Here is a 14,403-nt window from a genome sequence, read left to right on the forward strand (position 1 = left end):
TAACTAATTTAAAATAATTTTACATGTAAAATATGCTTGAATTGTACATTACCTGTGATAAATAACATTTTAGAAATGTATTGGATTTATTCTTATACATCTTTGCTTTATTTGTAGGGATTTTTGAAGATGAAGACAGAGTAGCGACTTTCCAGAGCTTATAAGCGTCTCTTCCTAGTTCCTATAGATCTATAGCACCAGCTGCCCCTTGCTATGATGAATATTATGTTAGGTACATACAGAAGATACGCCCCCAAAGTCGCCCAGATTTTGCTGGTTTCAGTCACCTGGTTCTGCAGCACTGGAGGGTTCTCTTCCAGCGACTGTCCCAAATTGTCCTCTTATTTTGGAACTAAAACTAGATATGAAGAGGTCAATCCATTTCTCCTGGCCAATCCGCTTTTAGTGACCAGAAAGCAGGATCTTCTGCCCACTACTTGCACTCCCCTCCAGATAGTGTCTGTCATCAGACATGGCACCAGGTATCCAACCAAAAAGCAGATCAGCAAGCTGAAGAAAATGTATGGCCTAATTGAGCAGAGTGAGAGCACCACAGAGCTGGTGACAGAACTGAAGAAATGGAACATGTGGTATGAGGACTGGATGGATGGGCAGCTGGTAAAGAAAGGAGAGCAGGACATGAAGAATTTGGCTTATAGATTGGCTTCTCTCTTCCCATCTCTCTTCACTGCAGATAAACTGCATAATAGCAAAATGACTTTCATCACCAGTTCTAAGCATCGCTGTGTAGACAGCACAAAATCTTTTATTAAAGGCCTGGCTCACAACTACCTGGGACTCCCTGAATTGTCTGATACGGAACTCAATGGTAAGTCAGAATAAGGACATCTTGATGATGTATTGTTGTTTTTCAGAATATAAGACACACATTTTCTCCCCCAACAATGGGGGAAAAAGTGAATCCATCTACTATTACAAATACCCCGACTTACAAACGCTCGCAGATACGAACTGCCGACCCCCCCGCAGGATCTGGGACTCCTTGTCCCCATGTGTCCCCGCTCCCCTCGTGTCCTCCTCTGCTCCCCCTGAATGAATGACAACAGTGACAGCACAACTCAACTCATCCATCGGCTCCAGCAGTGATCAGAGACCTCTCCTTAATGGTTTCCCTAGCGCTGGCTTCTGCTGATGACAAGATCACCGTGAATGAGGGGAGAGGTCTCCGATTGCTGCTGGAGCTAATGGATGAGGTGAGCCATTCTGCCACTGTTGTCATTTATACATTGGGGGAGTGGAGGAGGACATGGGGGGAGCAGGGGACACATGAGGTACAAGGGGGACACAGTAGGAGAACATCTAAAAGATGCTTGTGCACCATAGACACACCAGGTTTAGTATATTCTTTTTTTCCCCTGGATTTTGCACTCTTAACCTAGGTGTGACTTATAGTCTGGAGCGTCTTATATTCTGAAAAATAGTTTCAAAAGTGTTAAAATATTTTGCTGATAGGGAAATAAAACCCTGATAGTACATAGTGAATAAAAGACAAAAAAAAAAACCTCTTACCTTGCACTACTACTCTCAGGTTTAAATCTCAGGAATGCAGGACACTAACACCTCTTACACAAGTGTGAGGCATAACGTCCATCTGCGATCAGTACTCGGACCCTCAGGCGACATGGCTGGGCCGATGCTGACAGATTTGTTGTTAGAGATGCGCCTCTGTTGCCATTTAGGGGCAGAGCGGCGCGGAAATGATGTTACATGTTAGGCAGAGTAAGTGGAGACGACAATGCTCTTTGCTTTTAGTGAGTCAAAGCAATCTGTCAAGCACATCATTGGCCAAGATGGGTTGGGGGCTTCTGTATCCTCTCTGAGGGACATGACTGCATTTTCAGTAAAGCACTGCAGAAGATGTCACTGCTATATAAAACATCAAAATAATAATCTAAGCTAAGGCATAATACACAGGAGGCTGATCTGCAGGTAGTCAATCTCTTTACGATCACTTAGGGCTCGTTCAAACTAGAGGCGTTTTTTGGAATTTTTAAGTGCAGGTGATTTGTACAAATCGCCCTAAAAGCGCTTACACTATGCTTTCCAATGAGAGAGTTCTCATTGGGGTGTTCCGTTTGCTTGCTGCTGTCAAATGCGCTGCATGTACCATTTTCAGGGTGATTTGCCCTGAATGGAAGGTATAGGGAAATCACAAAGCGCTTGAAAAAGAGCTTTGTATAGCGATTTCCCCAGCGCTTTAATGAATAAATACATTGTATTTATTAATTTCCGGGGGTAATGTAATCACTTCCTGACTGACGTCCGGAAGTGATTTGAAATAATTGCTCTGCTAAAGCGCTTACAAAAGCGCTTATAACACACAGAGTGATTAGAAAAAAAAATAATCGCTCAGCGCAGGCGATAGCGCGAGCGCAATGTGAACAAAGCCTCACCAGACACTTTTTTTTACTGTCCTATCTCCTGGTTCTGAGTATGTGTCTGTACATCTCTATTGGTTGGCTGCACATGTTGGGTGTTGTGTTTGCACATGTGACCATTATTCTGAACAGGGTTATGCTGGGGATACATGGTACGTTTCTGTACCATGTATCGGCCAGCTGATAATATTCAGCTGGCCCGATCAAGCCGCTCGACTCCCGCCCGCTCGATCCCCGCCGGCGCATCATGGCAGGGAATCGAGCGCTGATAAGGAAGCGCCGGCGGGGACTAGCGGCAATCGATCCGCGCGGACGAGCGGGGACGCGCTGGGGTCGATCCGGCGGCTAGTCGGCCGCCAGATCGACCCGTGTATTCCCAGCATTAGAGGACTAAACCATTTAAGTCGATATACTGACATATGGTCTGTTGCTTTATCCTCGCCCAGAGTGCCATTTAAGCGAACATTGTCAGATAATCTGACTAATCGGTTTTAAAACACTGACTAATTTATAACATTGCAAAAAAAAATAAAATGTGCAAATGTATTCATCATCTTATTTTGGCTACAGTTCCTCTTAATGATTTTCTTTAACCAGCTGAGCGGTCTGGACGAGCTCAGCTCGTCCAACACCGCCAGCGGCTGCCGCTCAGGCCCTGCTGGGCCGATTTTAATGAAATAAAAAGCAGCACACGCAGCCGGCACTTTGCCAGCCGCGTGTGCTGCCTGATCGCCGCCGCTCTGCGGCGATTCGCCGCGAGCAGCGGCGAAAGAGGGTCCCCCCAGCCGCCTGAGCCCAGCGTAGCCGGAACAAAAAGTTCCGGCCAGCGCTAAGGGCTGGATCGGAGGCGGCTGACGTCACGACGTCGGCTGACGTCGATGACGTCACTCCGCTCGTCGCTATGGCGACGATATAAGCAAAACAAGGAAGGCCGCTCATTGCGGCCTTCCTTGTTTATTCTGGGCGCCGGAGGCGATCGGAAGATCGCCTCCGGAGCGCCCTCTAGTGGGCTTTCATGCAGCCAACTTTCAGTTGGCTGCATGAAATAGTTTTTTTTTTATTTAAAAAAAACCCTCCCGCAGCCACCCTGGCGATTTAATCAGAACGCCAGGGTGGTTAATGAACACCTATGAACACCTATAATTGTAAAAGTATGGACAGTTTCCCATTTTTTTTTCTATTTTTTTTCCTCCTTTTCTGGCTTCATAAGCTAAATCAGGGATTTCAAAACTCAAAAACAACATCGGCCAAAACAGATAACTGGGACCAAGTCGTGGGTCTTCCTCAATGTCTAGTTTCCCACCCCTCATTAAATTCCCTGGTTTCTAATTGCCCCCTCCCTCTCCTATACAGTTCCCTGGTGTCTATTGGCCCCCTTCCCTCCCCATACAGGTCCCTGGGGTCTAATGCTTTCTCCCTCCTCCATATGGCTTCCCTGGTGATTTAAGCCTCCACCTCCAGTGTAGCTTCCCTGGTGGTCTACAGTGGGCCAAACATAATGCAAAGTGGGAAAAACACCTGGGGGGGGGCCAAATCTGATGGTTCTGCGGGCCGGAGTTTTGACATATGAGCTAAATAGAGCATATTTGAGATAACTATATGAGAAACCCACTTAAAGGCACATGGAGGGAATGTGTGTTGGTCCAAATAGGAGCGCTACACTAGATTTTGCATGTGATCTTTAAAACCCTAAAGTTATTGGTGAGTCAAAACCTCAGTTAGGCCTGGTGCACACCAAAAACCGCTAGCAGATCCGCAAAATGCTAGCAGATTTTGAAACGCTTTTTCTTATTTTTCCGTAGCGTTTCATCTAGCGTTTTGCGGTTTTGTGTAGCAGTTTTGGTGTAGTAGATTTCATATATTGTTACAGTAAAGCTGTTGCTGAACAGCTTCTGTAACAAAAACGCCGGCAAAACCGCTCTGAACTGCCGTTTTTCAGAGCGGTTTGCGTTTTTCCTATACTTAACATTGAGGCAGAAACGCATCCGCAATCCAAAAAATGCCTCACCCCGGGAGTATGCGTTTCTGCAAAACGCCTCCTGCTCTGGTGTGAACCACTCCATTGAGATACATCGACCAAGCATATCTGCAGCCGCAAGCGGCTGCAGAAACGCTGAAAAAGCCGCTCGGTGTGCACCAGCCCTTATTGTTGTTTCCAGTCAGTCTACTACAGAATTCCCTTCTGCTTATCAGGTGATTTGAGTGTGGATGTAAGATGTGTATATCAACCCTTGTGTATAAGTCCTCCTTGAACAGCTTTATAGCTTCTGACATCTCATAAGTAGGGTTAAAGAGGAACTTTACTGAAAAGGGGGAAAAAATCAATACATTGCAAAGTGAGAAATAAAAAAATGGAAGAATTGATTGATATTTGTCATGTTATTTGTTCATGTTGTTTGATCCACAATGATCCTGCACATCATCGTATTTACTACTGGCAGAGATGGAAAAAACAACAGACAGCACCAACTGCCATTATCTATAACCACCCTCCCCAACAATGCCATAGGTGGTGAAATGCTGCTCGCTTGACAGTTAGAAGCAGCTGTTCTTTCCCACAATGCATCAAAACAAGGCTCACTGAGGGAGGGATTTCACCACCATATCACCGAAACATACCTCCCTGATTATCTATTTACAGAAAGGTAAAGATTTCTCATTAGAAAATTGGTATCTGCTACTAATTGCGATGAAGTTCAATCTTTGGTTACAGTTCCTCTTTAAGTTGTTTTGTTATTTGAAGCATAATGTTTTAGTCACACGCCATGCTTTTGTTTCCTCAGATACACAGCTATATAGAGAACCTGTGGTGAATGACACTCTTATGCGCTTCTTTGACCACTGTGAGAAGTTTATGGTGCAAGTAGAAGATAATGATACGGCAATGTATGAAGTGGACAAGTTTAAAAAAGGACCAGAAATGCAGAGAGTGATACACAAGATTGCTACCTTGCTGAGTGTCCCTGAAGAAGAGCTAAATGGGGGTAAGCAGATTCCTACTAACTGCAGGACTGCATGTAAAGGCACTGCGTATCCTTATATGTGTGTGGGCAACACTTCCTACAGCCTTCCCACTGTTAGACATTCTGGTATGTCAGGCATTCCCAATGGGAAAAGTGGAACTATATGGATTATTCCATAAGTCCCAGCTAAACCTAGAATTAAACAAGATAAGTTGTAATAGCCATCAGCCTTATAGTTTATTGATAATGTTAAAGAGAAACTCCGACCAAGAAACTTTATCCCAATCAGTAGCTGATACCCCCTTTTACATGAGAAATCTATTCCTTTTCACAAACAGACTATCAGGGCGCGCTGTATGACTGATATTGTGGTGAAACCCTTCCGAACAAGAAACTCTTGAGTACGTACTCCTGGCAGTTTCCTGTCTGGGAACCTTGCTGCATTGTGGGAAATAGCTGTTTACAGCTGTTTCGCACTGCAAAAAAACCATGCAGCAACTACATCACCTGCCAACAGTAAAAATGTCAGCATGTGATAAATGTCAGAATGTAAATCAGGGATTTAGACAAGACAAGACAAGACAAATAACATTTATATTGCGCTTTTCTCCTTGCGGACTCAAAGCGCCAGAGCTGCAGCCACTAGGGCACGCTCTATTGGCAGTAGCAGTGTAAGGGAGACTTGCCAAAGGTCTCCTACTGAATTAGTGCTGGCTTACTGAACAGGCAGAGCCGAGATTCGAACCCTGGTCTCCTGTGTCAGAGGCAGAGCCCTTAACCATTACACCATCAGCCAACTGGGCAAACGCTGGCTAAATCATTTACATGAGTGAACTGTGTTTCCAGTGACTGAAGTCAGTTTTCTTCCCCTGTGGCAGGCAGTGGTTTGGTCAATCAGGAAAGACCTTGTGACTCCCAAAGTACAAAGGATAGAGGCCAAGACTTCATTTCCCAGCATCACTGGATAAAAGTGTGACTGAGGGTGGTGGTAATAGGAGCATTGACAGGTGGAGCATAGAAATGATTTTCACACATTTGTATCTCTAACTGCACAGTTCTCAGCTCACCTCTTTCATATTCAGTTTTTTTGCATAAGAGGAGGGCAGTAGCTTATCATCCTGCTGTAGACTTGTAGTTTACAGAAAGTGGGATCTCAAAGCCCACCTTCTGAACAGGAAGACAGAGTGTGGGGTTTTTGCATCTGTATAGATAAGTGTAGAGCTGCAGCTAAGCACAGTTATTAAAACATTTTATTTAGTTTTTTTATTTGAAGTGCAGTGCCAAAAGTCATACTTAGAATTTACACTAATGAACATGTGTTTTCAAAATTTAACAACTTCAGTTTTGGATTTACCGTAGTTAAGATTTAACATTCGCTTTAACATACTCTGGCTCGGTTCACACTATGCCAGAGCATACTGGGATCATTTTGAGGAATGCCAATACAACCTGCTGCCCCCCCCCCCCAAAAAAAAAAAAAAAATCATGCAGAAGTGTTTTTTTGCAACAGACAAAAAATGGAAAGGTCCATGTGAACTGGCTCACAGAAAATCATTGCAGTCTTCATTCCATTTGGGGTCTGCTGATAAGTCCATAAAATACAAATCAGCAAATTCCGGGTGAGCTGAGCAGCTGGCAGTGCTGCTGCAATGCAGGTATTACTGTAGCATTGTATTGTGGTATATGATAAGTGGAACAAAAGTTTGCCTTCTTAAAACAGCAGGTATTTGCAATAATTCAGGTTGGAGTGAGCGTATGATGTCTCCCATGATGCATCACTGCTGAATATACAAATCCTCATTTGTTGTCCCTCTAATGCTAAGTATAAGTAATAAAGGGACCGCCCCTCTATAGAACAGTGCACATAACAATACAACGATACATAGAATGAGGGTTTAGCAGGTCTGTGGTAAATCTGACACAGCAGGAATCATAAACCAGTCTGGTTTCCTGTAACAACCAGGCACAATTTTGATATCCAATATGCTGACATATGGGCTTTTATGATGTTTGTTATATGCAGGGCTGTGGAGTCGGAGTCATGGAGTCAGGGCAATTTTGGGTGTCTGGAGTCGGAGTCGGGAAAAAATGCACCGACTCCGACTCCTAATGAATTTAAACTGTAATTAAAATAGAAAATATGATAAAATATTTTATTTCTCAGATAATAGTCATCATAAATAATGTATATATACAGTAATAGCTCTGCTTAGTCCACAAAAACGAAATAAAACAATCAAAATGAGTTACTTGTGCTGCTTCAATAAAGCAGTCCCCGTATTTTTAAAGTCAGATACTGTATACACATCTGATTGTGACTGTATATATGATGTGTACACAGGAATCTCTAATATATACTAAATAACATCTATGCTGTAAGAATAAAGCCTGATGTGTAGCCGTGTCACTAATAGAGATGGTCATTGAGATGGAAATAATTCTGCGTTGATGCTGATTTATGCAAATATGTGCACTCTCTTTGCTCATGAAATCAAATAATTTGATATGTTGTTAAAATTTGGTTTGGTGACTACAAATTAAATGGTACCTGAGACGGATGAAAAGAAACGTTTTATACATACCTGGGGCTTCCTTCAGCCCCTTTCAGGCTAATCAGTCCCTCACTGTCCACCTCCACCACCTGGATCTTCTGCTATGAGTCCCGGTAATTAGGCCAGTCAGCGCAGTCCGGCCACGTGCCGCTCCTACAGCCAGGAGCATTTTGCAGCTGCGCAATAGTGCTGCGCATGTGTAGTACGCTCCCGGCGCCGGTGTGTGTGCATGCGCACTACGACAGACTGGCTCAAGTACCTGGATTCATAGCAGAAGATCCAGGTGGCGGAGGAGGACAGCGAAGGGACTGATTAGCTTGAACGGGGCTGGAGGAAGCCCCAGGTATGTATAAAACTTTAATTTCATCTGTCTCAGGTTTACTTTGTTACACAGTAGTACTATACTCTACATATGCACTCCCCACAGAGCTGCAGGGAATCCACTGAGAATGTTGTGCACATTGAACACAGAGGTGTTGTCTATCACCCATAAACCTGGTTCAGATTGTGCATGAAGAATGTGTAATAGAGGAAGAATCTCCTCATTCCCCTGCAGAGTACCTGCACATCATTCTTACATGTACCCACAGTTACATTGCCTAGGGCCTGATAGATGTTCTTTGTTCCGGTCTGTACCTTTTACAAGTTCTCTTACCAAGGACTAGTTTTAGTCTATGACTAAAGGGAATAAATATAGTAGTCTACATATCCTTCTCACTTCAGTAATATGCAAATTAGAGGAGTCGAGGAGTCGGAGTCGAGGAGTCAGTGGAATCCTAAACTGAGGAGTCGGAGTTGGTGGATTTTTGTACCGACTCCACAGCCCTGATGTTGTTTGATCCACAATGATCCTGCACATCATCATATTTACTACTGGCAGAGATGAAAAAAAAAACACAGCACCAACTGCCATTATCTATAATCACCCTCCCCTCTTACCAAGGACTAGTTTTAAGGTAGCCATACACTGGTCGATTTGCCATCAGATTCGACCAACAGATAGATCCCTCTCTGGCTACCTTTACTGCAAACAGATTGTGAACCGATTTCAGCCTGAAAACGTTCACAATCTGGTGTGGGGTGCTGCTGCCGCCGCTAAGCCCCCCCCGCCGCCGCATACATTACCTGCTCCGTCGGCGCGACTGCTCCCGGTCACCGCTGCTCCGTTTCCGCTCTGATCTCCAGGTCTGGCATGCTTTACTTCTTCCTGCCTGGCAGGAAGTTTAAACAGTAGAGCGCCCTCTACTGTTTAAACTTCCTGCCGGGCTAGAAGAAGTGAAGCATGCCGGACCTGGAGACCAGCGCGGAGACGGAGCAGCGGTGACCGGGGGCAGTCGTGCCTGGCAGGACAGGTAATGTATGCGGGCTCTATTGCGTCGGTCGTCGGGTACTCGAACGCCGCTAGCGACACGATCCCTACCCGCGGGCGATCGACAGTAATTTTCCGCACGGAGCGATCGACGGGATCGGAGGAAATGGATCGAAATTCGGGGTGTTGCGGGCACGATGTGACAGCAGATTCGATCCCAGTGATCGAATCTGCTGTCGATCTGGCGGGAATCGTCCCAGTGTATGGCCAGCTTAAGTCTATGACTAAAGGGAATAAATATAGTAGTCTCCATATCCTTCTCACTTCAGTTGTCTTGTAAAATTCCTGAGCGTTGGCAGTTAAGATAGGAATTTCATGTTACATACTTTCAATCAACAAGATTGTAATATGCAAATTAGAGGAGTCGGAGTCGGTGGAATCCTAAACTGAGGAGTCTGAGTCGGAGTCGGTGGATTTTTGTACCGACTCCACAGCCCTGGTTATATGCATTGACCAATTTTAAGCTTATGATAAAAAGCTATGTTTTATGAATCCTGCTGTGTCGATTTACCACAGACCTGCTGAATTCTCATTCTATGTACTGTTTTATCGTTATGAGCGTTTGTTTTACGCTAGGTCTTTTGTGTGTGCACATAGGAGGCCCAATGATCAAAGGATCAAACTCCATAGAGGCCTAAAAAGTATAAATGTTGGATGAATCAAATTAAAGAATCTCCTCCCCAACTTCTAATAGTTATTGCAATCTTTGAATATTGTTTTATTCTTCCGTTTTGGTTTGTTTTTCTCTTTGAACAGTGGCGTATCAATAGGAGTTGCAGAGGTAGCAACTGCATCGAGGCCCTTGGATCAGAGGGGCCCTACCTCAAGCACAATATTAGCTCTCTATTGGCCTTGTGCTGGTAATACTCACTTCTATAGATGTTTTAAATAGTAGTAATCATTAACAAACTGTTTCCCATCCCCAACTTGTTGTCCTTTGCAGGTTTTGGTGCGCCGTACCAATTGTTATGTATAGAGTGCTTGGGTGGCCCCATGTAAAACTTGCAATGGGGCCCATAGCTCCCTAGCTACACCAGTGTCTTTGAATGTTTAAAATATTTTTTGAAACATTCATGAAAGCAGCATTTCTGGTTCTGAGAACACCATGAGGCTTATTTACAAGTCAGATGAGAATTGTTGCATTAAAGTGTCGTCAAGAGTCAAAAACCTAATACTTACCTAAGAACTGGGAAGCCTCTGGATCATGCCATCTTCCCGACCTCCGCTGCTTCCAGGGTTCCTCCCTCCTGCATATCGGAACTGTGCTCCTCCTGACGCATGAGGCCACGCCTGCGCAATATATCAGAGCCGCTTGTGCAGGCACAGGGCCAGTATGCTCATGCTTGAAGAAAAGCACAGTTGCGAGCTTGAAATCCTTTTCTTTGGGGGGGGGGGGTGTCAGCGCTCGGGAAGGGTGGACGGGAGGCCTCTACACAGGATCCAGAGCCTTCCCTCTTCTTAGGTAAGTATTTGATTTTTGACCCCAGGTTCACCTCGGGTACACTTTCAATGCTGTCCAATACATTGGTGCACAGAATATAAAGTCTGGCCTATTTTATTTAAAGGGAATCTGTAACGAAAAGAGTCCCTTGTGGGGTACTTAACTCGGGTGGGGGAAGCGTCTGTATTCTAACGAGGTTTCCACTGTCCTTCTTTGTCCCGCGGTGGCAGCGAGTCGAATGGCAGGCATGTAAATATTTACCTTCCCAGCTCCAGTGCAGTAGTGGTTCTCTGATCGGGATCAGGCGGAAATAGGTGATCCCAGTCGGGTCCGCTCTACTGTGCAGGCGGCTCCAGCGCTGTCACTGTGGGACAGAGGAGGATGGGGGGGGGGAGTCTCGTTAGGATCCAGAGGCTTCCCAGTTCCGAGGTAAATACCCCACAGGGGACTTTTTTTTTTTTTTTTTTTTTTCATTACAGAGTCTCTTTAAAAGTCCAGAGTTTTTATTGTAGTAAAAACACACCGAGAGCAGCAATGGGCCATGTTTGAGCTCTCTGTTGCCAACTTTTGATAAACTTTTCAAACCTGTACAACTGGATCAGGTGACTATCATCAGGGTTAATTAAAGGAAGATCTGAATTTGCCAGTGTAAGCCAGCCATGCATTGTTGACCCACTTACGTATTTGCATATGATCTCATGTACTAGTACAGCTAATTTATAGTTTAGTTCTTCATAATTACAGCATACCTGAAGTGACATGCGACTTGCTGAGATAAACCAGTGCTTTATGTGGCATTCAGAAAGTTAAAGTGTAATCAAGACAAAGCTCAGGTACAAAATTAGATACTTACCTAAAGAGAGGGAAGCCTCAGGGGCCTATTGAGGCTTCCCTCAGTATTCTGATGTCCCCCCTCGCTGAGCATGGCCTTGGAAGATTGGCGACAAGGCATTGTCACGAATCATATCAAGGCCACGCACCTCCTCTACCATCAGCGCGGCATGCACTGTAAGCCGGAGCTGCTCGTGGATGAGTGGCTACTGCGCATGCGTGGCTGTGCTCGCGAGGCTGTGGCTTGGCCTTGCTTGTAACAGGAGAAAATAAAATTATGATCGAATGATTTGTATGTGTAGTACTGCTAAGAAGTAAAACATTAGGAGCAGAGACATAAGTCTAATTTTGCTTCCAGTACTGGAAGAGTTAAGAAACCCTAGTTGTTATCTATGCACAAGAGCCGTTGAGCTCCACGACTTTCAAAGTCGCAGAGAGCTCTGTCTTCTGAAGCTTGTTATCTCAACTGTCAGTCACTGTATTTTCTTTTTCTCTCCGGAGGACAGGTCAAAAGTTCACTGGGCTGCTCTGTAAAATCATTTAGAATGCTGAGCAAATATTAGAGAATGATGCAATGTTATAAAAAAAACACTATATACGGTAACTGAAAATAAAAATATTAGACTATTTTCTTTGCTACTAATGTTCTAGTAATTATCCATACTACACAACCAATTAATTATATCATAATTGTTTTCCGCTTCATTGTCTCTTTAACTGCTTTTGGACTGGAGCCTCTGGTCCCTTTTAAGGCTTAGAGGCTTTTTTTTACTCTTTACACTTCGTGATCACTGTGAGTGAGCCAACGGGGATGCACTATTTTGTCCCGTGCACAGGATCAAGCAGCGTTAAAACTACAGCGCACCAGGCTTAGGCATCCAGAAGTGCAGCTTAGTTTTAACAACACACGGTCCACAGCCAGTTAATGAACCAGATTTGAAATCCCATTGAGATGGCTTCTGTTTACACTTTAAACTTACAATGTATGTCCTTAAATTGAACATAGAAATGAGTCTGCAGGAAAGTTCTGGTTACTATTACTGCTGAAAAGAAAATTAATCATTTCATAGGGTTATTGTCACTTCAGGTTTGTGTTTAAGTCACATTAGACCTTTTGCTATTATTATAATCTTCATAATTCTGTTACAACATCATATTAACCCTTCATCTTGCCTCCATCTTTTTACTACAGACTTAATCCAAGTTGCCTTTTTTACCTGCTCATTTGAACTGGCCATTAACAATGTTGTTAATTCTCCGTGGTGCAGCTTGTTTGATGAAGAAGATGCACAAGTGAGTTTCAGTGCAGGAAATGACCCCAAATTATAACTAGCTTTAAAGAAAACCTGTGTCACAAATCAGCTTAAAGGACACCCGAGGTGAAAATAAACAAATTAAATAAGCAATTGTATCTATCCTCCTTCTAAAAATGATTTTTTAAGATATTCCACGGTTTTATTTTATATTTAAATCTACTTTTTAACTTTTATTGTTTTTGCTCAATGACACATTCATTAAAGTATGCCAGAGCTAAAATCTATGAACGATTTTTTTATCAGTGAGGGTCACACTGTAGTCTGACCCAGTCTTGACAGACAGGAACTGCCACTGACATGCCTGATGTTTAACTATTTCAGGCACTGTACATACACATGTCTATCTCATCGTGTCACATGTCACCTCGGGTATCCTTTAAAGTGGGATTGAACTCCCCATATCAAGATTCTTTCCCTGAGAGCAGTACCACTATGCACTATACCACTATAATTTCTGGGCAGGAGACTTTCTGTGCCCGGCCTCCTCACTGCGCTGTTGAATATAAATGGTGCGTCACCGCTGTCCCAGACTGAAAGGCCCTTCTTTTAAGTGCCCTTTAACCTATCACTATTATCACATGACTAAGGATAACAGTTGGCCAATGGGGAAGGTATGTTTAATAATAATAAGGAAACAATCAAAAAATTGCAACTTATATAATGTTAGAATGAGTTTGTTTTATGTCACTGGATTTGGACACCGGTTTACTTTAAAACAAACCTGTAGTGAAAATAAATTGGTGAGATAAAGAAGTCTATCTACTGTCCTAATCCTGCATAGAACTTTCCTGGAATCCCATAGTCCTACTTTGTTTCTAAACAATTAACATTTACTGTCTCACGTGAATGACTTTTTTTTTGTTTGTTTTTCAGCTCCCACACAGACAAATCTTGAACTATTAAACTTTTTTTTTCTAATCTGTTCCCTACACTCAAGTGTTTCTTAAAGGACAACTATCAAAGAAACTGTCATTCTGTAAACCCCACATACCTATAGAGCAGGGGTCCCCAACCTCCGGTCCGCTGTCCAATACCGGTCCACAGGAGGTTTTTCCCTGGGCCGCGGCTTCATCCCCTGCCTCACATCACTCCTTGACAGTTGTATGCATGGCTGCGATGGAATCCATGCATATCGGAAGCCAGTCCCACCCTATTCATCATTGTCTACATCACCCTGTCAGCCTCCAGTCCCGCCTTCTCTATCAAAATGGCCAATCCTCACTGTGGCTACACTTTCACTCAAGTGTGCACGGCCGTGATGGTGGCCGTGCATTTCGTAAGCCTGAGCCTCGAGTCCTGCCCCCTTCACTAAAGTGCCCACAGCTTGCACAAGGGCACCAGTTCATTGCCTGGATGCAAAAAAAGTACAGCAAGCAGACATATACTGTATGTGCCATTATTTTGTGCAATTTCTTTTTCCCCGCTGATTGCACTCACTCTATACATTTTTCAGGTAGTTATGCACCATTGACCTCATAAGGGAGGTTTGTATTATTATGTGCTGCTGGGGGTTGGGGGAAGCAACATTACTT

The 14,403-nt window shown here is 43.9% G+C and overlaps 2 protein-coding genes across 3 annotated transcripts in view; one reads left to right on the top strand and one right to left on the bottom strand.

Annotated features, from left to right (window-relative positions):
- The window catches only part of C10H8orf76 (chromosome 10 C8orf76 homolog), a 59,480-nt gene that overhangs the window by 34,570 nt on the left and 10,507 nt on the right, over positions 1 to 14,403 (bottom strand). The gene's annotated exons all lie outside the window — the stretch shown is intronic.
- MINPP1 (multiple inositol-polyphosphate phosphatase 1) overlaps positions 1 to 14,403 on the top strand; it is a 92,880-nt gene that overhangs the window by 9,198 nt on the left and 69,279 nt on the right. For both annotated transcript variants that reach the window (XM_068258587.1, XM_068258588.1), the window contains exons 2-4: positions 118 to 829; positions 5,183 to 5,383; positions 12,748 to 12,848. In XM_068258587.1, coding sequence (XP_068114688.1) covers positions 214 to 829; positions 5,183 to 5,383; positions 12,748 to 12,848 — 918 coding nt within the window. In that variant the 5' untranslated portion in view covers positions 118 to 213. The remainder of the gene's footprint in view (positions 1 to 117; positions 830 to 5,182; positions 5,384 to 12,747; positions 12,849 to 14,403) is intronic.

Source organism: Hyperolius riggenbachi, chromosome 10, assembly GCF_040937935.1.
Source record: "Hyperolius riggenbachi isolate aHypRig1 chromosome 10, aHypRig1.pri, whole genome shotgun sequence".
NCBI classification, from domain to species: domain Eukaryota; kingdom Metazoa; phylum Chordata; class Amphibia; order Anura; family Hyperoliidae; genus Hyperolius; species Hyperolius riggenbachi.